Source organism: Coloeus monedula, assembly GCF_965178545.1.
Source record: "Coloeus monedula genome assembly, chromosome: 9".
Taxonomy (NCBI): domain Eukaryota; kingdom Metazoa; phylum Chordata; class Aves; order Passeriformes; family Corvidae; genus Coloeus; species Coloeus monedula.
In genome coordinates this window covers 149,542-177,150 of record NC_138789.1, presented here as the reverse complement: position 1 = coordinate 177,150, position 27,609 = coordinate 149,542, and the positions used below count along the sequence as shown (strand labels likewise).

The 27,609-nt window shown below is 57.2% G+C and overlaps 1 protein-coding gene across 1 annotated transcript in view; it reads left to right on the top strand.

Moving 5' to 3' along the window:
- Nucleotides 1–3,351: 3,351 nt before the first annotated feature.
- The window catches only part of CACNA1E (calcium voltage-gated channel subunit alpha1 E), a gene marked incomplete at its 3' end in the record, with an annotated part of 89,262 nt that continues 65,004 nt past the window's right edge, over nt 3,352–27,609 (top strand). Inside the window, exons 1-6 of the mRNA XM_082286681.1 lie at nt 3,352–3,618; nt 12,085–12,190; nt 12,596–12,735; nt 23,008–23,111; nt 23,842–23,994; nt 24,102–24,283. Coding sequence (XP_082142807.1) covers nt 3,353–3,618; nt 12,085–12,190; nt 12,596–12,735; nt 23,008–23,111; nt 23,842–23,994; nt 24,102–24,283 — 951 coding nt within the window. The 5' untranslated portion in view covers nt 3,352. The remainder of the gene's footprint in view (nt 3,619–12,084; nt 12,191–12,595; nt 12,736–23,007; nt 23,112–23,841; nt 23,995–24,101; nt 24,284–27,609) is intronic.

The following is a 27,609-nucleotide window of genomic DNA, read 5'->3' as shown; positions in this document are numbered from 1 at the left end:
CCTGGCACCCACTGTTCCCTGTCTTCTCGCGTTTCCTCCATTCACAAAAACCCAAACAGCCCCACAGAGCTGGCTCTGAATCCCTGTGCCATGTTGAATCATGTGGGCATCAGCCACACTTCTCCCTGACTCACAGATCCCAGAGTGCTGGGTGAGGGTCAAGATGAGAGAGGCAATAAACATCCTGGGAAACAGAGCCTGCATCTCTTGGCAAAGCCAGAGACTTTTTTCTTTTTTGGCTCTCAATCTTCTCTTAAGGAGCTGCTTTCTCATAAATATCCCATCCTTTAGCACCGTCTGAGCAGGAGCAAGGCTCCCAGCGGGGTCATCCTGCACTCTGCTCTGCATCAATGAACGCAGAGTACAGGCGAGAGCAAACTCCGGGTTCAGGGGACAGCCCAGTGCCCCGGCAGAAGTGTCCAGGTAAGGGGTGCATCCCTGCTTTGAGGGAACGGAGGAAGGAAGGCTGCCTTCCTCCCCCTCAGCCCCTTGCTCTGAGCCAGGCAGAGGATGCAGGGGCAGTGCAGGGTCCATCCTTCCCCATCCTCCTTAGGCTCTGGGTACCACACCGAGCCTGAACATTTCGGCTGGGTGCGGCCTTGCTGTGCAGGCAAGGATGGGAGAGGGCTGGGGGGAGCAGAAGCAGGAGCTCTGCAAGGCTGAGGATCTGCTCCTGGCAATCGGCCCAGCCTCGGGCTTAATTAACAGTGGCTTAAAGGGCTGAAAGGTGGGAAGAGAGGCATCGCTGCTGCTGCTGCTGCGTTGGCGCTGGGGAGGAGGAGGAGGTAGGGTGAGCCACAAATAATAATTGATTTGTTTAGGGCAGTGTCTTGCCTGGGCTGAATCGAAGGGACTGTAATTAGTCAGTAGCTGCTGTGGCCACCTCCTTGCCTGTTGTTAGTGGAAGGAAAACCCGGGGTCACTCTGGCTGGCTGGCAGCCTGTTTTGGGAGGGATCTGTGCACCCCTGCTTGACTCTGTGCTGCAGGGTGGTAGCAAGGCAGCCCGGGACTTGTTGAAAACTCCCCAGGTAACCCACTCTGGTTATAAAGATAATTGGAAGGAGGGAGTTGAGAAGGGATGCAGCAGCTGGATGTCGTGGAGAGCTGGTGGGTTCTCGGGGCCTGGCTGAGGTTGGGGCAATGATCCCACAAACACTTTTTGCAAACACTCCTCTGTTATCTTGCTGAGGAGGACCTGGTCCTTCCTCTTCATCACCTAGCCAGTCCAAGGGCTCCTGGCAATACACCCCTGAGAGCCTGGGCCAAAAAATGAGCCCTGTGGCCCTTCAGCCACTCTAGTGCCTGTGGAGTGGGGAAGTCCCTGGTCAGGTGTTGCCAGGCTGGACCGAGGGAGAAGCCCTGGCCCAAGTGAGTTAATGATTTATGTTATTAAGAGTTTGTGGGGTTTTTTGTTTCTTTTTTTTTTTTTTTTAAAGTGCCTCAAGCATTCCTGGCTGCCCCACAGCCAGGTGTGAGGAACAGGGCAGCAGCCACTGTGTTTGCAGAGCAGGTTGTGGGTGGGGTGGACAAGGGAAGAGCACGACAGGGATACAGGGTTGCTTGTGCTGCTGGCTGGAGCTGTGGGTGGTCTGCTCGTGGGAAAGGCAGGTAGCAAATGCCACAGGCCCTGGGGAGCTCCGTGGCCTCGGGGTCCAGTGGGAGGGGTAGGGGACCCTGTGTGTGAACAGCTCACAGGGTGTGCTGTGTGCTGTGCCCTGCCCTGCCGGGTGGCTACAGAGGGCTTGGGGACACCTTTGGGGGTCTGGGGGGTACCCTGTGTGTGCCAGGAGGGCAGGGTGGGTTCCCCAAAGGCGGGTGGGTGGGCGGGTGGGCAGGAAGCCCCCTCACTGGGTGACCTTGGCACACGCATGGCTGTAGCATCAGCAGTGTCCCCAGTCCCCTGCCCTTAGTGTGTCTGGGGGGGAGCAGGGTCAGAGACACCCCCACATGGAAGCTGCTGCAGAGACACATCCAGCCCGGTTGTTTACACCTCTTGGATGAGCCGCTGTTTCTTCCGGACAACGCTGTGTGTCAAAAGGAAGATACTGAGGTGTGGAGGCTCATCTGTATGCGAGGGAGCAGGGGGGCTCTCCCGGGCACCCGCTGGCATCGGGCGGCTCCGGGGGGGAGCCGGGAGCCTCGAAGTGTCCCAGGGACGGGGGGAGGATGATGCACGTGGCCAGAGAGAGATGCTCGGTGCGGACTGAGGTGGGGTGGGGGGGATGCAGGGAGGGGAGCCCCCCCCCTTGCTCCCCAATTTAGCCACTCACCTAGGAGCACCCGTGTGCTGGAAAGCCCTCTGCAGCCAGGGCGGGGGGGGTGTGTGTGCTTCTGGCAGGGTGGGGGCTCCCCCATTGCCTTTGTTCCCTTCAGACCCACCCCTCGCCTCTGATTTTCCTTTGCGGCAGCTCCCGTGCTTGCCAAAAGAACGCACTGGATGGAGAGAGGGAGCGAGCCGGGCGTGTTGTGCGTGTGTGCGCGCTTGTGTGCGCCTGTGTTGCCACTGACTTCATTAAAGCGAGCTGTCCCCGAGCTGCAGAGGCGCGGCAGCCTTTAATTTTGTAGCCCGGCTCCTGCGGGAAGCCGACGTCGCCTTGCGTGCTCCTGCCCTGGCAGCGAAGGGCTGGGCATCCCTGCCGCCGCAGGTGCCTGCCCGGGGGCTCAGCCCTCCGCCCCCGCCCGCTGCCCCAGCGAGCCGGCAGATGGGCGGCCAGGCTCTCGCAGGATGCTGAAGATGGAGTCGGGAGGAAGGAGTTGGACACTTGGCTCCAACTAGGCTGGACCACGCTGCAACCTGTTCCCCCGGCCGCGGCGGCTGCGCTGGGTGCTGTTCCGAATCGTGTCTTCGTTTGCGAGGGGGTAGCTGGAAGGACCTGGATCCCTGCCCTTCCCGTGCCCGTTCCCTGCTCGCCCTGCGGCGGGGGGGTTAAAAGGGGCTGGTTTGGGCTTGCAGGCAGAGCGGTGGGGAGGATGTGGCTGGGTTTAACCCCTTGCTTCGTGCGGGAAGGTGCTTAGGGACCGAGCGGCTGCGGCCTCCGCGGAGCACGGAGGGAGAGCTCGCTGCCCGCCCCGCTGCCCGGGTGGCCGTTCTGGGGGGCTGGAGGCTCGGCTGCCCCCCCATGCCGTGCCCGAGGCGCTGAGCCGGTGCCGCAGGTTGCCTCCTCTCCTCCACGCGGGCCCCTGCTCCCCCGGAGGGATGGAGGAGAGACGGAGCTGAGCATCACCCGGAGAGGAGGAGGGGGCTGTGGTTGGGACTGCGCCCCGCAACCCCCTCCCTCTTCTCTCCCACCCCCCGCCCCCCCCGCCGCCTCGGTGCTGCTGCTTTGGCTCACCTGTGTGTTTTCTTCCAGGATGGCTCGCTTTGGGGAGGCAGTGGCCGGCAGGCTGGGCTCCGGAGATGGGGGCTCCGACCAGAACCGGAGCCGGCAAGGAGCTCCTGCCCCTGCGGGAGGGAGCCCGGGAGCCTTCAAGCAAACCAAAGCGCAGAGAGCCCGGACTATGGCTCTGTACAACCCCATCCCTGTCCGGCAGAACTGCTTCACCGTCAACAGATCGCTCTTCCTCTTTGGGGAAGAGAACATAGTCAGGAAATATGCCAAGAAGCTCATCGACTGGCCATATCCTTTCTGCACCCCCTGCGAGCCCCCCCTTTTGCTGCCCGGATTTGCCTCGGTGGCCGCCCAGGACACGTGCGTGTGGCACTATCGGGCAGGTAAGGCGTGCGGAGAGGGGTGCCCCGGCCCCTGGGGATGCTCTTCTCGCCCTGTTGCTGCCTCTCCTTCTGTCCTCGGCTCCCTGCCTGCTCCTGACAGGAACCGAGCTCTTTCTCCCCCCGGGGATCCCCTTAGCCCCTCCTGAGGCTTGGATTTATTAGCCCCCCATGGTGGCGAGGAGGGAAGCTCTGATCCCAGATGAACCCTGCATGCTTTGGGATGCTCTGTGTGTGTGCCTGGGGAGGTGGGGGGGTAGTGGCCTTTTCTCCATGCCTCGATGTCTTGTGGAGTTTTGTCACCCCACCCCACCCGGAGCCACCTGGGAGCCCATGAATCTCCAGTCCCTGCTGGGTGGTGCCTCTGTCCCTCCTGTGTGTCCCCTCTTTGCTGCAGATCGCGCCTGGCAGGGGCACAGCCATCCTCGCCCTGCAGCCCCCGGCCCCCCACGGTGGCTCTGGGAACTGGCTGCCCCCTCCCTGCGGCAGAGGGAAGGATGTTGGAAACCTCCGGTTGTGCCCCGTGGCCCTCTTTGGGGAGCTGTGATTTTATCCCAGGGACCCCTCTCCTAGGGCGGGGTGGAGGCTGTAGGTCTCCCCTGCTCCTTCCCCTGTTCCTCCATCCTTTCATGCCTCCCCACGCACCTCTCTCTGCTCCCACCCTCCCTGTGGGTGCCCTTGGGCGCCTTGGCTGCTGCCCAGCGCCACAGCTCTCAGCCCCACACCAACCTGGGCTCGATGCCTGCTGCCCCCTGAGACACCCCCTGGGCTTTGCCCCCATGGAGGATCTGAGACTGAGAACTTCAGTGTGGCCACGCTTTGGCTGTAGGAGCCTCCCTGTGCCGTGTTCTGCAGCAGTGATTCCATGCAGCTCCCGCTGCTGCCGCTTTCTCTCCCTGCAACTTGTTGGTTGAGTTCCCGGCCCCTCTGGCGGACACGGGAGAGCTTTCCCTGGTGCCAGGGAGCAATGCCGTGGTTTGGTGCAACAGGTACCTCGGGGAAAGCCTCTGGTGAGGCCCGGGGATGCAGGACAGGTCACCCACCCTGCAGAGCATCGCAGGGGAATTGTCCCTTTGCGGCTCCCGCACGTCAGGTGAAGCCTCTGCCAAGCAGGAACTGGTCCTGCCTGGGGAGCTGCGACATCTCCAGGCTCGAGGGGGTGACCTGGGCACGAAGGGCCAGCTTGGAGGGGCTGAATTCCCCATGGCATCCCTGAATCTGCCGCTCCTGGCAGCACCCACCGGGCGGGTGGCTGCAGGAGCGCTGGTGCGGTGGCGAGCTCGGGGACGTGGTGGCTCAGCACGGAGCCCTGCAGGGCAGCAGCCAGGCCAGCCGCCTGCTTTTCCAGAATATGCCGAATTATTCATGTGCTTTTCCAGCGCGGTGTGGGAGGGCCCTCGCCCCTCCGGCTTTTGTTGGGAGCCAGAAGGATCTGGGGTGCTGCCGCTGGCCCGGCACTCCCGGCGTGGGCTGGGGTCCCGTGCCGGTGTGATGTCTCATCTCCAGGCAGCCGCCGTCTCCTAGAGACTGGAGCTCCACCACCACACGAGCAAAACTCCCCAGCATTATTCTCCCCTGGAATTTGCAATGCATGAGGGAGATGGGCTCATTTTGTATTTTTTTTCCAGAAGTAAGTGACATATTCCCATGTGAGTGCTGGGAACAGGCGTGCTCCAGGCGCGGGAGCTGAGTGTTCCTGCCTATCCCCCGCCTGGCTGCCATCTCTTTCCAAGAAAAACTCATCCACCCTGGATGTTCCTCTGCACCACTGGAGTTTTGAGGGCTTGGGAACGGGCAAGGCCTTTTGGGGATGTGTTTGGTTAGGTTGGCCGGGCGAGTTGTTCCCATCCTTGTAGCTGTAGCCTGGCACAGGCAGCCTTTTGGTAGGGCCAGGAAGAACATGTGAGTACCTCAGCTGCCTGGCCTGGAGCCCATGGCATTGTTCCTGGGCGAGGGTACTTTGGGGAGGAGAGCATTGGATCTTGGCCATGGTCAGTAGGAGCTGCTGGCCTTGGGAGGGCAATGGGCCAGTCCTGGTGCTGTGGGTCAGGGTGGGCACAGCACCAAGGAAAGCCAAGCGGTTTGGAGAGGAGCACAGGGAGGAGTGAAGGCTCTTCTTCATCCAGCTCTAGTTGACTAGGTAATAGGGCTAAAAATATCTGGTGATTCAGGCCTGGATATCTGCTGGGTAACTGTGTAATTATAACCAGCAGCCTCTGCAGTTTGGCTTCCCAGTGTAAATAGGGATGATGCATGGAGGAGAAGGAGGAGAAATACGAGCAACTGGGACTGAGATGCAGCTCCCTGGGAGGCAATTCTTTGCCGAGTTCCTCACTGGAAAGCTCAGTGCGTTGCCTTCACTGGAGCTGCTCTTTTAAAGCCGGTCCTGCCTAAACTCTGGGGCAGCTGTTTTGGCTGTAGGAACATCTCCTTCTCTTCTCCTTGAGAAACGCAGCCTTGTCCTCCTGCCTGCTCTCCTTCTGCTGATGGCCAGGCCTTTCACCCTGATTTCATTTGTTTGGCTGCCTGGAAGGCTCCAATTCAGTTAGTACATGAGATGGGCTGCAGCTCATCTATATCTGCTCCGTTCCTCATTCGCTTAATCACATTTGACCTGGATAAGATCCCTCTCCCGCCCCAGGAAGGCCAGATGACATTGTGTGGCTCTGGCTGTGTCCCCAAGGACAGCATCTGGCTGCAGGCTGTCCATTGCACCTACCCCTAGTGTGGCAGGGAAAGGAGATGTCCATCAGGACCTTGCTGCTCCCTGCAGTGAGGGATTTCATCTATCTCGGCCCCTTTGAGGACCAAGTTTTGTGTTGGGCTGGCCTAGAGCAGCTGGAGTGCCCTCAGAGCCCCAGGGCACATCCCCATCCCAACAGTCAGGGGGATTTTGCTCCATGGGAAGCACACCTGTGAGTGCCTGAATTGTTTGTTTGATGACTCTCCCTGTGACCTGATGCTGCCCCTTGGGGAGCCTGCTGATGTCACAGCCCACCTGGCCAAGCATCTCCTGCAACTTGGCTTTTCCCCAGCCACAATTCCGGCAGGTCTTGCCTTCCCAAGGGAAGAGCCTAAGCCATGTCATGCCATCCTTGGGCAGCTCCATCCTTGCACTCCCCAAGAAGATTTTTTCCCCCCCACCCCTCCCAGGCTGTTTTCTGTGCCCTCCATTCATCAGATTTTAGAAGGTTTTTTTTTTGGGAGGGGCGAGTAGGTGTAATGGCAGGTCCATCTTTTTGACAGCCGGGGAGAGCGAGGCTGCCTGTCAGATGGTGAATTTAAACAGAGGCAGCTGTTGTCATGGTGATGCCAAGTTGCATCCTGTTGCTGTGGCAACCAAAGTTAAAAAACTGATGTTAAGGCAGGAAAATCACATGATGTGGTCCTTTTTTGTTTAAAAAAAAGAAAAAAAAAAAAGGAGGAGGAGAGGAGAGAGATTTGATTTCCAGGGTGAGGTGGGGGAGAAGGAGACGCTTCTCCATGGAGCTGTTTGCACGTGGCAGGCAGGCATCCCACATCCTGCATCCCGCATCCCTACGGGAGCGGCAGCAGTGTGGGCAGCTCTGCCCCATTGGACTCCTGGCTGTCACTGCCTTTGGTTTAACCCCTGATGGAAACCCAACCACCGCATTGTGGAGCGTAAGCAGCAACAGCTGTGACTGCAGAGAGTGAGCGTGGTCTCCTGTGTCCGTGCAGTGGGATTTGAGGCAGGCTGGGTGCTCCTTGACAGCTGTGCAGGGACACAAGCACAACCCAAGCCCGTGCTCACACTCCTGAGCCTCTCTGTGGCAGGCACACGGCAGCTGGCTCATGTTCAAAGCCTAGTGGGAGGATCTGGGGTCTGGTCATCACTTTCTGTCCACCCCCTCCCAGCGTGGATGGGCTGGGAGTGCTGGGTGGCAGGACACAGGGACAGAGACAGCCAAGAGGGGCCACAGCTCTATGGATAGTCTTATCAGCGGGGGAAAATCCCTTGTGTCCTCAGGGACAAGCCAGGGAGGTACTGTGGGGATGGGGAATCCCAGAGTTGAATTAGGGCCATCACAGGCTTTGCTCTACTTGGCACTTTCTTTTTTTCTTGGAAACCAAAAACCTCACTTGCCCAGAGAGGTTGTGGACTCCCTGGAATTGTTCAAGGTCTGGTGGGATGGGGCTCTGAGCAACCTGGTCTAGTGGAAGGTGTCCCTGCCCATGGCGGGGGTATGGAACCAGATGACCTTTAATGTCCCTTCCAACCCAAACCATTCCATGATTCTGTGAAAACAGCCTTGGAGAGAAGGTGCTCTCTTTCCTGCTGCAGTGTGGAGCTGAGAGGAGGAAGATTGCAGCATTCTAAGTGGGGATGTTGAAGATGTGGATGTTTCTTCCTGTCATGCCATGCCTGTGCAGGACAGGCAGCAGTGCTGCGATGGGACCAGAAAGATGAAGTCCACAGGTGTAGGAGCTGAGGCATTTTCTCATTGACACCTGAGGAGAGCAGGGAAAGCCCCTCAGAGTAGCAGGTCCCCAGGGAAGTGTGGGGAGAGGTGGGAAATGGAGACATGACTTTCTAGGAGGTGTTGGAATTGGGCTGGATGATGCAGGCATGGACAGGGGTTAAGTTGTCCCTGCTCCTTTGGTGGCACTGGAAGGTAGGATTCCCCAAGGCCCACGTGGCCTCACTCCTGTGGCTCCTCTGCTCTTTCCCCCTCTGCCTGCCCAGGAGTGGGGAGAAGGTACTGGGAAGTGGTGGAATGGAGGGGAGCTCTCCATAGCTCCCGTCCTCACCTGCATCCAGGGAGGGATTTATCTCGTGTCCAGCCTCCTGGGGAGATTGTGTCAATGTCCCATCAGCACCGTAAATCCATCTGCAGGGACTGGAGCTGGGCACACTCCCTGCCTTAGCAAGATGGGTGTTCTGGGTGGGCTGGTTTGGGCTGCTGACTGGGGAGGAAGGTGAAGAGGAAGGTCACAGCTGGAAGCGGGGATCTGCCGGTGGCCAAACCCCTCCCTGACAGACCTGCCAAGGAGCTCCAGCTCCAGGCGTGGGGTTAGCCCACAGTGCCTGCTCCAGGTGGTCTTGGGGGATGCCCCCATGGTCTGGGGTCGCTGTCCCCACCTCAAAGGCACCGTGAGGCAAGCGTGGGGCTGCAGGTGTGGCGTGCATGGGGATCGGCTGAGTTGCTAAGGAAACAAGTCAACAGTGCAGGGGAGAGAGCATTGGGTAAAGGAGATAAATCAATAAGAAAACCTATTTTTATCGGCTCCCTAATGATCCTCCAGGAGAAGCCAGACGGAGGAGGAGGAGAAGGCTGGAGGGAGATGGGCTCTTATTAGTGGGCTTGGAGGGGGGCGAGGGCTACTCTGCGTTTTGGGTGGCTGAAAGGTTGTGTAATTATTCATCTGATGTGGGAGAAAACAAAGCACTGATAGAGGATTGTCCAGTGGACTCCAGCCCTGACTGGGAGGATGCTTGCTTGGCAGAAGAGTGGGGATAAAATTATCCCTGAGTTCAGCCAGATGTTTCTGCTGTCCCTTGGGAGGTTCTTTTCCTCTTGGTCCCTCAAAACCTGGCACAGCTGGAGCTATGGGGGCTGGTTTCCATGGGATTGATGTCTCACGCAGCTCTGGATGTGATAACCCAGGCTCAGCTCCGCGGGAAACTGGGCCAGTGGGGTTTGGAGAGTCACTTTTGGCAGTGACCTCATGCTTAGGTCAGTGCTTTGGGGAGCGATTGCCCTTTGGGACTAGGCCAGGCTGGACGGGGCTCTGAGCACCCCAGTCTAGTGGGAGGCGTCCCTGTCCATGACAGGTTGGAATGAGATGGTCTTTAAGGTCCCTTCTAACTCAAACCATGCCTTGCTTCCATGATATCTGTTCACCCCCACGCCTTGCACTTACTGGAGGTGGAGTGGGAATGTGTCCTGTGCAGGGGTGTGGCAGATGTGCATTGTCCTTGTGCTTTGAACCAGAGGCTGGAGCCAGCAAGGAAAGAGAGAGGCAAGGTGTTCTGAGCTCCCCAGGCACTTCTGAACAGGGCTCCCACGCTGCTGTGCTTGGAGCAGTTGGTTTTTCCCCACCTGGGTGTCTCTCCCACGGGAACAGTGGCTGTGGCAGGGAGCAGTGCGGGATGCTGGGCAGACAGACGGACTCTCCGCGCCGTTCCCACACTTCTCATCTAGGCAAATGTGCCTGGTGCCTGGGGAGCTGCTGCCCCGCCCCACTAACACGCCGTTTGTCTCCTAAGCCAGTGCTAATTGCTCGCAGACTTTCAGGAAAATGATACCAAAAGGTCCCAAATAGGCTGGTGGCGCAGGGCCAAGCGCCGCGGTCGGCTGGAGCGTGCGGCCGCAGGGGGGTAGCAGGGAGGGGACGTGGCCTTTGCCGGAGCCAAGCAGTGAAATACTTGTGTTAAGCCTCAGAGGAAAACTTTTGGAGTCTGGTCCCCCTCCCCAAGCGCAGGGAGCTGCTCCTGCTCCGTGCCTGGCTGGCAGCGAGGTCCGAGCCGGCAGCAGGGAGCTCTGCAGCCTTTCCCTTTGGGTTTGCCTCTAGTTTAGCGACCATTAATTCCACTGAGTGGCCTTTTAAATGCCTTGGCCGAATCTTTCCTGGCTCTTCTTTCCACCAGGCTAAATACATCCCAGCTCCCTCAGGCTCTCCTTGGCTGCCTCTCCTGGCCATCTCTCTGGGGACCTGCTTCCATGCCCATCCCTGCTCCTACCTTGCCAGTCTGCCACAGCATCACTGCTGCCGGGGTCACTTCATGCTTTCCCATTTCCCATGCTCACAGCTGGCACTGGGGTGTCTTCTCTTGCCTATGGGCTCAGGGCCACTGGTTGAAAGCATTTCACTGCAGTTGGTGGCCAAAAGACAAGGTTGGAAAAGACAAAATCACCCCTGATGGGATGGGTGTTGGACACCTCCTTGCCTGAAACGTCAGCCTGAGGGTGTTGGGTCTGGAGAAGCCTGGTGTGGTGGGGAAAGGGCTTAGCTGGCTTGGAATGGTGGGAGTGGGGATGATTCCTTTATGGGCAAATCCATCCCAGGTGGGATCACATCCCCCTTCCACAGACACTAGCTTTGGGAAAGTGGCAGTCCTCTCCCAGGGTGGCTGCTGGTGCCAGGGGTGGCACTAATAGAGCTGTTTTGGCACGGAGCAAGCGGAAGCAGGGGTGTGCTGCCTGCTGCTGTATCGCTCCACATTTTGTTATTGAGGACAACAGGGCTTTTATTGTGAAGAATTGGGAAAGATGGATGGGAAGTTGGAAAGATATGGCCATCCTGTCATTTGGAAGTGCTTTGTTTTCCGAGCTCGGCAGTGGGCCAGGCAGGAGAGAGCTCCGTGTCCCTGCCTCAATCCCATGAATCAAAAGGCAGGAGGGAGCTGAGTTTGGGGTGCTTTCCTGGGCGTCAACCTGCCCTTCCCTTTCTCAGGTCCTCAGACACCAGTATCTGCTGCCACTTGTCCTGGCTCAGGGCTGCTTCCAGGGAAGGGTGTGTAAGACCTAGACGTGGCTGTAGGATTTAGGATGCTCATAAGGGTCCGGCCAGATCCTGTTGATGAGGTGCTGCTGCCCCTTAGGGTCTTGCTGAGGTGTGGCTGAGCTGGGATATCTCCACGGGGAGCTTCCACCCTGCCTGAACTGAAGCTCAGACCCAGGTGCCATCAGTGTCTTGAGCTGCGAGTGTTCAGTCATGTGCTCTGCAGCTCCCAGTGCCACCTGGGCTCATCCTGCTGCCCATGGGGTGCTTGGCAAGGCGACAGGGCAGACTGACCCAGGTCAGTCCCCCAGGACCTGCGAGGGATGCCCCATCCTCCTCAGGCTGTGCAGATGCTCCCTCCCCTGGGGATGTTTTAGGACAGGGGCTGCTGATAGCTTGTGACGTCTCCCCTTTGTGAGCCCCATCTCTTGCTGCTTTGTGATGGAAAGGAGAAGGAAAGCAGGAGCATGTAAGCCCTGCCCAGAAGTGTACCATGCCAGGGAGAAGCCTCCCTGATAGTGCCAAGGACCATGCCAAACCTTCTTCCAGGCAAAGCCCAGCCTGTTTGTCCCACCTTGGACCTTGTGTCCACCTTCTGGGCTCCCTGCACAAGTAGCATCTCTCTCCCATGGGAGTTCTCATCCCAACAAAGACTGCAGGCTGATGTCCCATGAAGTCGGGAAGGAGGTGATGAGGCCCAGACGGTCTCCAGAGAGGAAAGTCTTGGGGGCTGTCACCTCTCTCATTTCCAAACACCACCAAGGTGGGAGCAGTGGGAGGTGGAAGGCAGGCTGTGTGGGCAGGTTCCCGTGGGGAGAACAGCAGCAGGGGCTGAGCAGGTGAAATGAAGGGTGGGCTGGAGGGCTGGGGGTGCCACCCACCTCTTCTCTGCTCCTTAACTCGCCTCCACTCCCTTCGAGTACATGATCCTGGCGACCATCATTGCCAACTGCATCGTGCTGGCCCTGGAGCAGCACCTGCCCGAGGATGACAAGACGCCCATGTCACGGAGATTAGTGAGTACCCTGTGTCCATCCCTCTCTGCTCTGCACTGGTGGGCTGGGGGGTGAGCAGCCACCCAATCCTACCAGGCAATTTCTCCTGATTTTGGGGTGGCCAGACAGGAGGTTTCTTCTGGGACTAGCTTCTCCAGCCTTCCTGGGGCTGCTGTAACATATTTCTTCTCTATGGAAAGGGTTCAGGAAGGTTTAGGCCCCTTAAAAAGGGGTAGGGAAGGACTGGGCAAACCTTCTTTTTATTCCCAAGGTTGCTGCTGGCTGAGAAAGGGCTGGGAAAGTCCCAAAGGAGATGATGGTTCTGGGGAAGGTGGGATGGGACGTGAGTTGGGTCGATGTGAAATGTTTGGTGCTGTGTTTGCTCAGTCTCCCCCTCTCACTGGGTCACTGATTTCACTCCGGCAGGAGAAGACGGAGCCCTACTTCATTGGGATTTTCTGCTTCGAGGCTGGGATTAAGATCGTGGCCCTAGGGTTCGTTTTCCACAAGGGCTCGTACCTGCGCAATGGCTGGAACGTCATGGACTTCATTGTGGTCCTCAGCGGGTGAGTCGGGTGCTGTGGGGCCGGTGGTGGAGTTGGTTTGGCTTGAGGACCCATCCTGGCATGGACACAAGCTCCAGGACACGGGGAAAGGCCCTGGTTTGCTGTTGTCAGTGGTGTTTCTTCATCCTGATGAGGGAGGGGAGGATGGTTCCCTGTGCTGTGTTGGCTTTGCTGTGGTTACTGATGGTGGGACAAGGCTCCCTACAGGGGCAGTCGGGCTGGCTCTGAGGCCACCATGTCTAGCTTTTCTCACTTGGTGGCCTGTCAGCCACCTGAATACAAGGCAAAGTGAGGACAAGGTGGTGGCATGACCTGATAAGTGACTGGATGTGATCTGGGAGAGATTCTGGTCAAACCCTACATGGGGAGGGGGAAAATCTCTTCTCTTGCCTTCCCAAGCACTTTACAGGCTTGTCTTGCTGCTGGGGGTTGGGAAATGAGGTCTGGCTAGGGTCACATTCCCAGGCGATGCTGCTCATCATCCCAGCATGCAGCAGTGATGCTGGGGGTGGTAGCACACAGAGCTTCACGGGTGCTGCTTGTGTCACTGGTGGTGTCACCTGCCAGGGACGTGGCCCAGATTTGAGTCCTGCTTGCTGGGCTGTCCTGGTGACACAGAAACAAGCAGGGACATTTAGGCTTGTGTTAGCCAACACTGGCAGTCAGCTTGAGCAGAAGCCCCTCGGGGCGACCCTCTGGGCCCCTCTCTGTGTGGAGGGCAGATGGGGCCTGGATTGTGGCTATTTCTTTTTGCCTGGTGATGGAAATGGGATGTTCAAAGGAGCTGGTTTGATGTGTACAAACAGAAGGTGCCTGTGGGTCTGAGTGCTCCATGAGAGCTTTGCTGGGTGCAGAGCAGCAGCAGGGCTGGCTGGGAAACTGAGGCAGGATGCCGGCGGTCTCTACAGAGCTTCCTGCTGCACAGGCCTGACTCTTGGCTTGCAGGGTGGTGGCACCACGTGGGATGTGACACCTGTTTGGGTATTTGGAGGAGGAAGGGGAACGTTGAGCCTGCTTCTGATGGGGTGTGGTGATGGGTGCTGCTTGGCCGTGGTGGAGAGGTGCAGGCTGGGACTGTGCCTGAGAGGAGGCTTGAGGAGAACGTGGTCTGGTACATTTTGACTCCCTTGGTCCAATGGGGACCTGGATGGCCTCACTGGGGAGTGGGACCATGCCAGCTGGGAATGGAGGGTGTGCTGGCGGTGGGTGATGCTTCTGGTGGGCAGCAAACAGGCGGCCTGTGGGAGGTGCAGCCCTCGCATGGCAGGCTGCTGCTCTCCCACATCTGCAAAGTGACTCATGGGGAGGTTTCTGTGGCTCCTGGGCGGGGCAAAGGTGCTCACATCCCTGGGGACAGGTGCTCACATTCCTGGGGGCAGCATGGGACACACATTGGTAGCAACAAGAGAGGCTCTCGGCCTCACGGTGCAGCTGCAGCGCTGGGCCCAGTGTGCGGGAAGGGCTGGGAAATGCCCATCACCTGCATCCCAGCCCAGGCATCCTCTGGGGCGTGGGTCGGGGGAAGCACGGGGCTGTGAGGAGGGGCTTCACCAGGGACCTCTTGCTGCCCTCCCCACGGCGCCGGGCGAGCGGCTGTACCCGAGCCGGTGCTGAGTCAGCGCTCGGCAATTACTCACTCGCAGAAGCCTCGCCAGCTCCTCTCGGTGCCGGGCTGAGCCGGGCCCCGTGCCAGGGAATCAATTGTCCATGAAGGACTGCGAGCACCGCGCTGGCCACCCTGGCAGGAGGTACCCATGCTCCCCCAGGACTGCCGGTCACGGGGCACAGCCCTCCAGCGTCTGCTTGCCCACCGTCGTCCCCCTGGTGTCCTGATGTTTGCTCCAGCAGAGTGGAGCCCTCCCCAGGGAATGCCCCTTCACTGGCTGGCTTTGCCCCAGCAGTGCCTGCTGGCAAGGCCTCACCGACCTGTTGGGGCAAATTCTATTGTGTGGCGGGTGGAGGAGGCAACCCACGGATTTTCACCCTGGCCTGGTTTTGGGGTCAATGGACCAGGTCATGGGCTTCTCTGTGCTGTTCAACTCTTGCTTTTTGCCCTGGGGTGCTGCCAAATCTACTGCTCCCTGGTGCCATGGTTGCGCTTCCCAGGCAAGAAACTCTTGCCTGTTTAATCTGCTGAATTATTGGCAAATTCCTGCAGCAAATAATCCTTGGCTGGCAAATGACTTGCAAACAGCTTGTGGGAGAAGGTTTGCACTTGGCGGCTCGCTCTGTGTCGGTTGCATAAGGCGGGCGGTGGAGCCCGCACGGGGGATGTGTGCGGGCGACCGGCGGCTTTGGGATCGCCTCTGCGGACTCAAACTTTCTGCTTGATGAATATAGAAGTGTCTGGATGGAGATCTGTGAGATTTGGTGGTCGTGGGGATCTCGTTGTGGCTTATAAAGAGGCTGTGGCTGTGTTGGAGGGGATGTTGTGAGCATCAGAAGAGTAGGGTAACACTTGCCTCAGGGTGTGCTCAGTGGGTTTGGGATGCTGATGCATCCCATGATGGGCCAGAGAAAACATCCATGTGAGCAGGACCCACCCCAGGATCCATCCCTGAGGGACTCAGCATCATATTTGCTGGCCCTTGTCCCTCCAGTTGTGACACAGGGTATTACTATTCCTTTCTGGACTTACTTTTGCCGTGTATCTGATGGGAGAGGTCCTTAGTCCGGGTGGCATCGTGGTCACAGACACCACACTGGGGTTTCCATGAGCAGTGGGATTTTCTGCACCCTCTCCCTGCAGTAAATAACCCTAATGAGGGGCTTCTCCCATGAGCAGCCTCCTGGGACCCTGTGCAGGAGTGGATGGCACTGACTAGGGTTCAACTGGTGTTTGTTTCTTGTGTCAATAAATCAATTTTTTTTTTTCCTCTCAGTGGAAATCAACGCCCACCTAAAACTCCCTGATGCTAAAGCTTCCACTGGGGAACTAATAGTCACATTTGTAAACCTGCTCTTTTTGTAACCTGTGGTTTCCAAATCATCATTGCTGCCTGAAAAAACAGCCTGTTCTCCCCCAGCTAAAAATAATTTTATCTGAAAGTGTGCATAAAATACCTTTACTCGTTGTGAGGCAGAACCAGGGAGGAGAACATCTGCATTTCCCCTGGGGTTTGGGGACACTCCCCTTGTCTCAGAGCTAGCTGGGTGCTGAAGCTGGACTTGTGACCTGCTTAATGCAGTGTGACCTGGACCAAAAAAGGGGACAATGGGTCAGAAATGGTCAGAAATGACAGTGGAAGGTTGGAGACCTTTTAATTGGTGGTCCTGAGAAAGTGAGGCTGAAAGAGTTTCAGCCACCAGCAACTGGAGCATGAGCTCCCTGCTCCCTGGGTGCCATTAGGAATAGAGAACAAGGACCCTACAGCTGCCTGCTTTGTCCTACACCATATTTGATGGAAGAAGAAGGGTTAAACTCCCTCTGCAAATATCTAGGTGGGTGTGTGCTTTACACACTCCGGTGCCTGAGCATCATCAAAGCACCGTTGGCTTTTTTTACAGCAGTAATACAATAACACGTGAGAGGTGAAGGGGTGGGGGAATACTGCTAACAATGGGGAAGAAATCCAAACGGGAATCAAAAGGCCCTTATGAAGCTGTGCTGCTCAGGAGCTGGGGAAGCAGCCGCTGTAAAAGCTGGATAAATACGCCGGGGTCACTAAAAGGAAGCGCTGCCGTCAGGGTTTTTGGGAGGGTTTAATAAGAGCTGCTACACCTGGGTGTCTTTTGTGAAGCCCTTGGGCACGGTGGTTTTCATTAAAGGGTTTTGTGGGGTGGAGCGTGGCCAAGGGAAAGCAGGAATGAGGGATTGCTGGCGCTGCCTGCCATGCCCTTAGCAAACCCACAGCCAGTGCCGGAGCAGGACAGCCTGGCTCTCCAAGTCCTGCCCCAAAATCCAGCGTCCTCTCCCTGCAAAGCCGAGCAGCAGCTGTGAGCCTGGTCTCTGTCTGACCTCCCAGGGAAATCCTGTGCACACCTGTGCCCTGGTTTCTTGCTGTGGCTGGTGGGAAGCAGGATGGAATAGTTCCGAGGAAGATGTTTCCTGCTGGGCTGTGGGGCTGCAGGATGAGCCCAGGGATGAGGAGGGCAGGTTGGCTTTTTTGCGTGTCTTGGTGCTGCCTGGATTTTGGGATGACTGTCCAGGAAAGCTGCCTTTTCACGGTTCCCCCTGAGCTCCCCCATGGGAGAGGCAGGGATGTTTTGCCCTCAGGTATTTACTGCACCTTGCACAACCCCAGTTCTGTGTGTTCGGATGCTCTTTTTAGTCTTGGAGTTCCAGAGATGGGAGGGGGATCCTTGAATAGGCACTGGCAGCAGCTCCATCTGGGAATATTGACATGCTGCATGCCCTGGTGGTTTGGGGTGCTGGCCCCACGGGTGCCTGGCACACCACACCAGTATGAGAGCACACCTGGGCTGGGAACAGGCTCTTCCCACGGTGCCCACACCTTCATTTCCCTGACCCAGGAAGTACAGTGCATCTCCAAGCAGGGAAGCTTGGGGGAATGGGTAAGAGGCTTGGAGAACAAGTGCTAAATCAGAGCACAAGTGAAGCACCCTGACATGGTTATCCTGCTGGAGCCAGAGCCACTGCAAGGAGTGCTGTCCTACAGGGATAAACCAGCAAAGAGACAACCCCAGGTCCAAAAGCCCAGCAGTACTTTGATCACACCAGACAAGACGTTTTCCCCGCTCTTTCCTTCTTTTCCTTTCATGAATCTTGGCAGTCTCCAACCTGATGCTTGCCCCCTCTCCCACCCCTTTCCCAGCTCTTTCCTTTCAGGACAATTAGTAAAATGTTTGGTCTTTCGTTTGGATGAATAATTAATTTCCCAGCTCGGTGAATGATTCATGTGCCATATGCCACAGCCCTGGGATGTGCCCGACACCGGCACCTCGTACAAAGGGCAGCACCGCTTGCCTGGCTCGGCGAGGGGACGGGGTGGTGATGAGGGAAAAGGCTTCCTGCTGCTGGAAATGGGAGTGGGGATCCTGGGCATGCAGAACTCTGGCTGTGGCTTTGGGGGAGACAGGCATCCCGCCTCCTCCCAGCGCAGGATCCGGCCCGCGTGTCGCTCACGCGATTCCTGCTCCATCCTTCCCAGCTCCTCTTCCCTGCCGGTTGGTTTCCTGAAGCCGCAGAGTGAGTCAGTCCCTCCTACGTGGCTGCTGGTCCCGGGGGCACTGCCTCCCCTGCCAGGCACCCCTCGATCCCCTGTGGTCCCCAGGGACTCCTGCTGCACCCCAACACTCTTGCAGAGCTCCTGCTCTGGGGTGAGGCACTCGCTGTCCTGTGGGGGTGAAGCCTTGGGCTTCTTTGCACTGTCACGTACCTTGCTCTGGGAGAGGGGTTGGGGGTATAAGCCTGGCCTGAGGGAAGAGACAGTGGGTTATTTCCTCCTGATCCTCGTGTGAGAAGGTGGGATCACACAGGTGGGTGCTCTGGGATCTCACACCCCTCCTTTGGCATGAGTTCAGGCCGGCCCTGCTGTGGTGCACCCTTGCCTGTGCTCCATGTCTCTTGTGGGGCCAGCTCTCCTGTCAGTGACTTTAGGTTCCCACCAGGTCCTGTGTGGGCAAATGCAGTTTTACCAGCATCATCTGCCCCTGCCAAACCCTGTATCTGCTGAGAGGCAGCGTGGGGACTGGGCAGGAGGGAGATGTGGGGTTTGGCCAACCCACAGGGTCTGGAAGAGGGGATGCTCCCTCATGCACCAAACCCCAGGGTCTCCTCTGGGAAGAGGTGGCCTTGGGGATTATGTCACCCCCCAGATCAAAGGCTGGTAAAGGCAGATGTTGTCCTTCAGCCTCATCACACCACGCGGGGAGTCACTTGTGCCCATCCAGGGCTCTCCAAGCTGCTGGGAAGGGGGGGAGCAGGAGCTTTGCAGCAGCTCAATCCACCTGGGTCACAGCCCCGAAACCTAGAAAGAGCAGGCGAAGGTGATGGAGGCTTTGACATTACTCTGAACTGTGCCAAGGGCAGGACTTGGCCCTGGTGTCCCTGTTCCCTGGGGTCCCTAAGGCTGTGCTCTGCTGTGGCATCAGAGTGGGTGACCTGATCCCGCTGGCCCTGCCTTGAGCCAGGTTTGGACCCAAGAGCCTTTAGTACATCCTGCTACACATGGCGCTGCCTGCAGAGAGGGCAAGGATGGATTCACCCCACTGATTCACCCCCAGAACAGGGCAGGAACGAGGTGAGTTCATCAGGTACCTCACTTTCTGTGAGCCATTTGACCAGTGTATTAATTATGAAGTAGTCTCCCTCGTAGAGTCAGGTGGCAGTGCAAGCCTCCAGGGGCCTTTCCACTTAATTATAAATATTAATTTGTGTGCCAGCCAGCACCCTGCCTGCCCCAGATTTTGGGCTGAGATTAGTCTGTCTCAGCCTATGCCTCTCTCCACCCAGCACACCCTTTTGCTGGGACAGTTTGTCTGCGTGAGCTTCAGCAGTGCTCCCCGAGGGGAATGCTTGAGGGGGGCTCAGTTTGGGGTTGGGGGGTGAATCGAGGGTCGGTCTGATTCCTTGGGGTTCAGCCTTTCCTTGGGGTCTCTGGTGTGAAGCTGTTGGCAGTGTGGCCTGAGCTGTGTGTGCTGTCCCTCACGGCTGAGGGCTGCTGGCGGGATGTGACGCGATGGGATGATGAGGATGGGATGGGATGATGGGGATGGGAGCCCAGCAATGCACAGCCCTGGCACAGGCAGAGGAGGCACGATGGGTGCTGTAGAGTGGGATAGTGCTCGAATTCAGGGCTGACTTTGTGTGGGCAGGGTCATTGAGCATCACTCGTGCTTTGTTCTGCACGGTCCTAAAGAGCAGGGAATTCTTTAAAATGCGATTATTCTTGGGGCTTTTTTCCTTCTTTTGACCCCTGGGTGAAGGGATCTAAAGGTGCAGGTCTTCAGCTGGAGGCGAGGGCATGCGCTCTGCTCAGCTGCTGTGAGCTGGAGCGGTGCCGGGGGCTGAGCCTGGCTCTGCCGAGCCCCAAAGCCCACAGGTGTGGTGGCCCCAGCGGGAGCTCGCCCTCCTCCCCAGAGCCTCCAAATAAATAAAACAAAATAATCATCGTGGTTGCAAACACAAAACATTGGATCATTATTTTTTCCTGTCCTGAAAGAGTGTTTTTGTCTGCTGGTGATTGCTCACTATTCAATTATACTTCAGTGGATTAGCATATATTTCCCATCCTGCCTCCTCTCTCATTTGCATCCTTCCAAAAGCTCCTCTCTGCTCTTTTCTCCACCTGAAGTCTCTCTTCCCCCTTTCCTCTGAAGTAAAACTAACCCCTTTGCCTGGGTGACCTATAAAAACGCCTTCACTTTTTTTTTCCCTTCTTTTTTTCCTTTAGTACATATGATGAAAAGCATGAGATCATTGGGATTTTTATAGCCTAAATCTGGCAGCTTTTTTCAAATAACTTGGATGGTGAGATGTAATTTTAGTTTGGGTCCTTGCCTAAAAATAAAGAATAATTATTAGCACATCAGACGTGGATATTGTAAGTGATCGAAAAGGGTTTAAATTGTTCTACAGATACTGGAGCTGCTGCCCTGTGGCAGCACAAAGGTCTGCCACAGCCTGAGCCCCATCTCAGGAGCTGTGAGAAACCTTAACTCAGAAACTGGGAGTTATGGGTGATGTGATTTAAAAAAAAAAAAAATTAATAAAAGGCATAATTAGAGGGTTAATAAGCAATTTACAGGTGAGCTATGCTGAAGTCCGAAGCAGCAAGGTTTGCTTGGAGCATTGGATTTATAATTAGCAGTGATGTGACCGTGGTGTCTGTGCCTTCCAGCAAGCCTGGTTATCCAGGAGAGGGGATGTCTGTAACTCCCAGCCACAGAAGGGCTTGGGAAAAGCAGCCAGCAGCCGGGCTGGTGTGCCTGGAAGCTTGGTTAGCTTTTCCCAGCCACTTTATTAGGTCTAAGGGTGGTCCGGGGCTGCTCAGACCCTGCCCCAAGGCTCTGGGCTGGATGGGTTTGCCGGCAGCTGCTCCCGCAGTGTGTGGTCCCAGCGCCTCTGCCCTCGCCGGGAGCCACGGCTGTGCCTGCGGAAGGATGTGCAGGCACCCACAGCAGTGGGTCAGCTTTTGTCATCGCTCGGGTGACAGGTCTGAGTGCAGCCGCCTCGGTCTGGTGATCTGTCCTCCTCCCCAAAGAGCTCGTGATGTCCCCTGTCCCCCAGCGAGGACAAGGAGCATGTCACCTTGCCACAGAGGACTCCCATTCTTAGCAGCTAATTTGGAGCGCGGGGACGGAGTGCCCTGAAATCGCCCGAGCCTTGCCTGGAGGCTCAGCGCGGCGGCTCCGGAGCCCTTCAAACAAATCTGGGTTAGCCGAGGACTTTGCAGCCGGGGCGCTCCCGGGCGCTGCTCCTGCCCCGGGGACGGGCGGTGTGGTGAGGCTGCGAGAGGCGGCGGCTCCGCCTCCGTCGCTCCCTCCGTGCGGGACCGCGGCTCGCACTGGTCCGTGGTGACAGGAGAGAGCTGCCCATCCCAGTCCTGCTCGGCTGCCAGGAGCCTTCCAGCTGGGCTGGCTTTGGCAAGCCCTCGGGAGAAGGGCCGGAGCCTGCATCCTGCCCGGGAGCATCCCCGACCTCCCGGAGGTGCTCGGTCCTGGCTGGAGTAGCCCTTCAGGGGCTGGGACATGAGGAGCAAAAGCTAAAGGAGGGTCTCAGGGTTTCCAGCATGACGCTGGCACAGTGTGTCCCCATGGTGGCATTTTGTGGAGCGCTGGGGTACCCTGCTCTCGCTGGCAGGGTGTGTGAAAGGGCTGGAAGTGACGAGGCTCTTCTCCCTCCCTCGTGCCGCCAAGTGGATGTGCTTTATCACACTTATTGATTTTGATCTTACAACCAATTTAACAGCACAGCTCTCCCCAGCCTCTGGGTGCTCCTGACTTAATTAAGACCCTTTTCCACTCTCCTGTCTGCCCAGTGGGCAGCAGGGGCTGGGCACAGGCTGGGGCATGGAGACTGTGTGGAAAGGGCTCAGGGGAAAGGGAAAGTGCCAGCAAGGGTGAAAGATCCCTGTAAATATCAGGGATAAGCTGTGTGATACATAGGGAGTGGTGGCTGATGCATCCCCACTGCTGCTGGGGCCAGGCTCTGGGGCATCAGGCTCATCCCTTGCCCTGGGGCAGGGAGGAAGAGGAGACTGGGAAAAGGAGTTGAAACAACCCGGTTTGCAGATGTGAGAGCGTTTCTGCTGCCAGGGTATCCTAGGAAACCCAGCCGCCTTTCTGGAGGGACAGGTTGGTACCTGCTGTACCTCAGGGAGAGGGTGAGAGAAAGAGTGCTAATTGCTCAGCGCACCAGAGAGCTGCTCTGGCCTGTAATTAGATGAATTAGTGGAACAATGACCCAATTTCCCTCGGTTTTTGGATTGCTGCAAACAACCCTGAGGTTGCTGCCTCCCTCTGTCCCGTTCTCCTCCCCATCCCCTCCTCTCCCACCCCCTGCTGCTCTACTGCAACATCCCTGCTCCTCACCCAGCACCTGGGGACCAAGCCTGGATGGGAGAGGGTTCTGCCATCCCTGAGGTGCAGCATCCCTGTTCCCAGAGCAGGTGCAGGGGCCCCGAGTGTTTGCACTGCTGGACTCGGTGTGCACCAGCTCCCTTCTGCCCCAATTTGTTTTCCAGAGACGGGCTTGAAAAAAATCTTTGTGTTTTAAAAGAAAACCTCTGGAGTCCTTCCTGTGCCTGCCGGTTGTCTTCCAAGGTCATCAAACTTTCATTACTATAGATTTTGGAATGTGTGTGAGGTTCTCGGCTCCTTCTCAGCAATCCCAGAGGTGGGACTCTGAGGAAGTTCCATGTATGGAAAAAACCAGGGCAGCTGATGTCTGGAGGTGCTGCCACAGGAGCACGGAGGGGAGTGACTCCCATCTCTGAGGCGCTGCTTCTGGTCCACGTGCCACCTTCCTGGAAGGGAGGTGGATCCTGTGCAGCCGGAGGTGTTGAGACCCCAGATGGAATCCATGGGTGATGTGGGGCTGTCCCCAGCCATCCTGGTGTGTGGGGGGTACTGATGGGGGGCTGCTGAGGCTGGGGGCCCCTGGGTGGCTTTGTCTGATCATGGTGGCCCATGAACTTGGGTGCCAGCATCAAACGAGGCTCACTGACCTTTAGGAGGAGCTGAATCTCTGTACCTGCCCAGGGACACGGTTTTCCTCGTGGCTTCCCCCAGCCTGGCGTGAGAACATGGCACTGAGGAGGCCAAGGGCTTTCCCCGGGATAACTCTGCTCTGTCCCTGTGTGCCCGCAGCATCCTCGCCACGGCCGGGACACACTTCAACACCCACGTGGACCTGCGGACGCTGCGGGCCGTGCGTGTGCTCAGGCCTCTGAAGCTCGTCTCGGGCATTCCCAGTAAGTTGGATGCCCCTGATTTTCCTCCCAGGGTGTCCACATTCATCCTTGATATCCTTGGAATGACAGGGGTCCTTGTGTCACCTTATCCCACCTCTCTGTGTAATGGGAACTCCAGGGTGGCAGCACTTGGTGTCCCCGGGTGGCACTGCCCCCTGCCCAGCCTGCTCTGTGCTTGGCAGAGCCCGCTGGCAGCTCCCCTTCCCTGGCCAGAAGGAGGTGGGTGGATCCTTTCAGGACTGGGGTTTATTCAGGGGAGATTTCTTGCTTTTTTTTTTCTCTCTTTTTGTTGCAAGATTTCATCTGTTGGCACGGGGATAAATAAAGAAACTAAGCTGTGGTGGCACCGGTCCTCCTGTCCCTCCTGCCCTGGGCACCGGCAGTGCTGGATCCATGCCCTGGGGGCAACGAGGGGGATAGAGCTGCACAAGCCATGTCCCACCGAGTCCAGGTGGGGCAAGTATAGGCAGGACATTAGAGTGGGCACCAGAAACAACCTCTTCTGGAGCCTTGCTCTGTAGCTTGGCTTTCCCTCCCCTGGGATGGTGCTTTTCTCCAGGATCCTCCTGCCCAAAGAGACCCTCCCAGCTGTACTGGCCTCTTTTATCTCTCTGATGACTGTCCATCCCCTCTGCTCCCCGTCTTCCTCTTGCCAGAGGTGGGATGGATGTGTCCCTGGTGGGGGGTTTGCATTGCTGTTCTGAGCTGTGCCCTTTCTTTCCCCTCCCAGGCTTGCAGATTGTCCTGAAATCCATCATGAAGGCCATGGTGCCTCTCCTCCAGATCGGTCTGCTGCTCTTTTTTGCCATCCTCATGTTTGCCATCATCGGCCTGGAGTTCTACAGCGGGAAGCTGCACCGAGCCTGCTACACGAACAATTCAGGTGGGGACAAGGGCTCGGCACCCTCTTCACATCCCAAGAGTGGAAAAAAACTGGGATGAGCTGTGCCTTACCTCTGCCTCCTTTGGCTCTCTGCTGTGTGCTCGCAGGTGAACTAGAGGAGCTGGACCCTCCCCATCCATGCGGGGTGCAGGGTTGCCCCCCGGGCTATGAGTGCCGGGAGTGGATCGGTCCCAACGACGGGATCACTCAGTTCGACAACATCCTCTTTGCTGTGCTGACCGTCTTCCAGTGCATCACCATGGAAGGGTGGACCACAGTCCTGTACAATGTGAGTGGTGCTGCTCTGGGGGCTCTCTGGGCAGTGGGGGGTGGGCAGCTGGAGACTGTTTCTGTGTGCTGGAAGCTCAGAAGATCCAGAGTTTCCTTCATGATGGGAATGGGGTTAGTCCTTCCCATTTGAGCAGAAGATGGGGGACAGAGGGGTGTGTTCCGTGCCTCCAGGCAAAGGGAGCTCTGAAGGCCTGGTCCCCATCTCTGACTGGGTTGTGCAGCTTGTTGCAGAGAGCAAAACCTCGTGGGCCTGTCCTGCAGTGATCCTCCTGTTTCAAGGCTGTCCCTGGGGAGGCATCCTTCCTTGCCTGCTGCTCCTGTGCTCCCCAGGGCAGCTCTGGGAGAGTGGACATGTTTTTTGGGCTTTGCAGACCAAGCAGAGGATGTCTGGTGGCCTGGGAAAGCCTCAGAGCTGGGCTCAGACCCATTCTCTGGGGCAGGGACAGCATCTCGGTGTCTGACGCAGAGCTGGGACTTTTGTGCTGAGGAAGCAGGGAGTGGCTGGGCTGAGTTCCTGTGGTTGGCAGCTGCTGATGGCCAAGCCCTTGGTGTGCCCAGAGAGCAACTTGGGGGCAAACGTGGAAGCATGGAAAAAAGCTCCAGGCAGTCCCAGAGTGCAATCTCGCCGTGGGCGACTGGCCGTATAAGCATGTTTGAGTTTGTGGGCTAGAAGCAACCGTGCCTGTTCTGTTCCCAGCCTAATTTCAGCATCAATTTTGGCGTCATTGCACCGGGAATGTTTTTATACCCTGGTTCCCATAACGCCCGGAGACTTGCAGAGTGGCACTGCTCTGCGGGAGGCAAACTGGGGGCATGTGGTGGGGAAACTGCTTTGGGAGGGACTCTGCCATCAGGGGAAAGGCTGCTTTTAAACCCCAGGCCAGCGTCAGGCTGTCAGCATTGGGGCCCCCTTTCTTGCTCAGTCTGTCACACGGTCCCTCCGGGGCTGCAGGGTGGCGTGCGGGGCACAGAGGGAAACCTAGTCTGGAGTGGAAAGGGGACAGTTCATTGCAAAGGCTTGACCTTTCCATGAGGATTTGGTTTTCCTCTTCCTGAAGGAGATGGCAGTGTCAGGATCCTGCTGCATCAGTGGGGGAATTAGGCAGGATTGAACCACCTGAGTGTTCAGACCGAAAAGCTTCAATGTTGTGTCTGTTCTGGTGTGTCAATGTGATTAGGGACTTGACCACAGCACCTATTGCCCAGGTGTAATTGAGTATATCAGGAAGGCAATTTTCCAGTGCCCTGGGCAGCTGCTCCCACTGTCGTATGCAGCCTGTGCATGCCTGTGGCTGGTGCCAGCCCCCTGCCCTGAGCCTTATTCTTGTGTTGATGACTGTCCCCTGCAAAAGCTGCTTCCATCGGCACTCCCCGTGTCTGCCCCTTCCCAGCCTTTGGTGCCTGCAGCAATTAGCAGCAGCACGCCCTGTGCTGGAGCCCCGCTGGTGGGGTGTGAGGGGATGGGGAACAGACAGACAATTTATGGTCTGATGGACCTCAGGGGTTTGTTTGAGTAGGTCTGGTCTCCTGCTGCTTGGGGTGTCCTTGCTGGGAAGGCTGGAGATGATCCCTTCTGGGTCTGGGATTTGCTGATTCATCACCTGGGTCCTACTGGATGGGAGGTGCTGCTGGGAGCTCTGAAAACTGTGCCTACTCTACAGCAACCCTTATTTACTACCCTAGCTGCTAAACTGGGGCCTCTCTGGGACCCCTGTGGGGGTTTGGGATCCAAATGATCTTCTCAGCACCGTTAGCAAAGCTGGGCAGATGTGCTCTGTCACCAATGTCACTGTCATGCTCTGTCACCATGTTCCCCAATGGCCAGGACCACAAATAAGATGCCTCCCTTCCCTGCTGCTCTGCAAAGAACCAGCTGTTACTGACCAGTTATGGAAAGGAGCAGGGACCTTCCTTGGCTTTTAATTGAATTAGGATCTGGGGCCTTGGTATCATGAAGCACTGCTGATTCACCTCAGGGGGTGGCAAGAGCTGGTGATCCTGGCACTGCTGGGCTGCACGTCCCGTCCTCCCCAGGGACACAGGCTGCCTCTCAGGGGTCCTCATGGTGCAAAGGTTGTGGGTGCTTGGTCCTTTTGCTACTTGGAGAAAGAAAAACTGATTTCTGCCCTTTTTAAAATAAAAATGTGAAGGATGCAGTCCCTGGGGGATGCAGGAGGAGGGCTGGAAAACCACAGGGATGCTCTGCCATCACCTTCATCACTTGGAGCAGCAAGCCAGAGCAGGCTCCTGCTGCTAACCAGCGTGGACCTTGCCCAGCCCATGCTCCAGGTTTGGGGGCTCAGCAGGGGACTCTGCTTTCCCACTGGGATAAAGCGATGGGAGGCTGCGTCCTTGCGGATTAATGCTGCAGGGGAGAGGGAGATGGCAGGAAAACCACTTTAGCAATCTCTCAAAGAAATTGCTTACTACAGAATTCCCCTGTGTGACTGTGTCATGATTTTAAGATCTGTTTTTCCACCGTTCTACCAGGTCTAGGAGTGTGGCTCCTGGAATTTGCAGGCAGTACTGCAACAAGCTAATTTCCACATGGATTATTTCATCTATGTGCTTGCTTTTTGCTTTCTTTGTATCAGCTTTGCCTTCGTGAAGTAGAAATCACAGTATGGGCTGAAATAAAAGAATTGTGGGGTGTTATGGCTTTTCCAGCTCCTGTCCCTGGGAGCCTGGGGGACTTTGATTTCTTTTGAAGGGGAGTTTGACTTTGAGACTGCCTCTGTGGTCCGAAACAGGGGCTGAGAAGTATTTTGGTTTTCTTCTTATCCTGGAGCAGGCACCCCTTCCCTGGGCTGGCTCCAGACCAAGCCTGATTTCTGTAGGAACCAGAGGGAAGTACAGTGCAGGCAAAGAGACTCACTGTCCTACTTCTCCGCCTCTGCAGCCCCTGCTGGCATGGGGCAGGGGCTGGGATGCAGTTTGTCATTAAGCAGTGATGCTGGGGCCTGGGGGGATGGCAGGGCTGGGGAGGGGCTGCCCGGGAGCAGCACAGGCACTCGGTGATGCTGGCGGCTTCAGATGCTCAGCCCGGCTCCCAAGATGCCAGGAAGCAAACAGGCAAGGAGTTTGAAATCGATATTTCCTCCAGAACGCCAGCTCGGGAGGCTCTGTTTATTCACCGCAGTTGTTTATTTGTGTTCCCGTTTGGAACTGCTCAGCTGCTGTGCTTGCAGGTAGCGAGGAGGAGGCTGGCTTGCCGGGATCTGGCACTCCCCTCTTCCCCCCGCGCCGCCGGGAGCTGAGGTGGGAAGAAAAACACTCGTGGCAAGGATGTGCTGGGGGCAAGTGGGCTCTGTAAGGAGGTGCAGG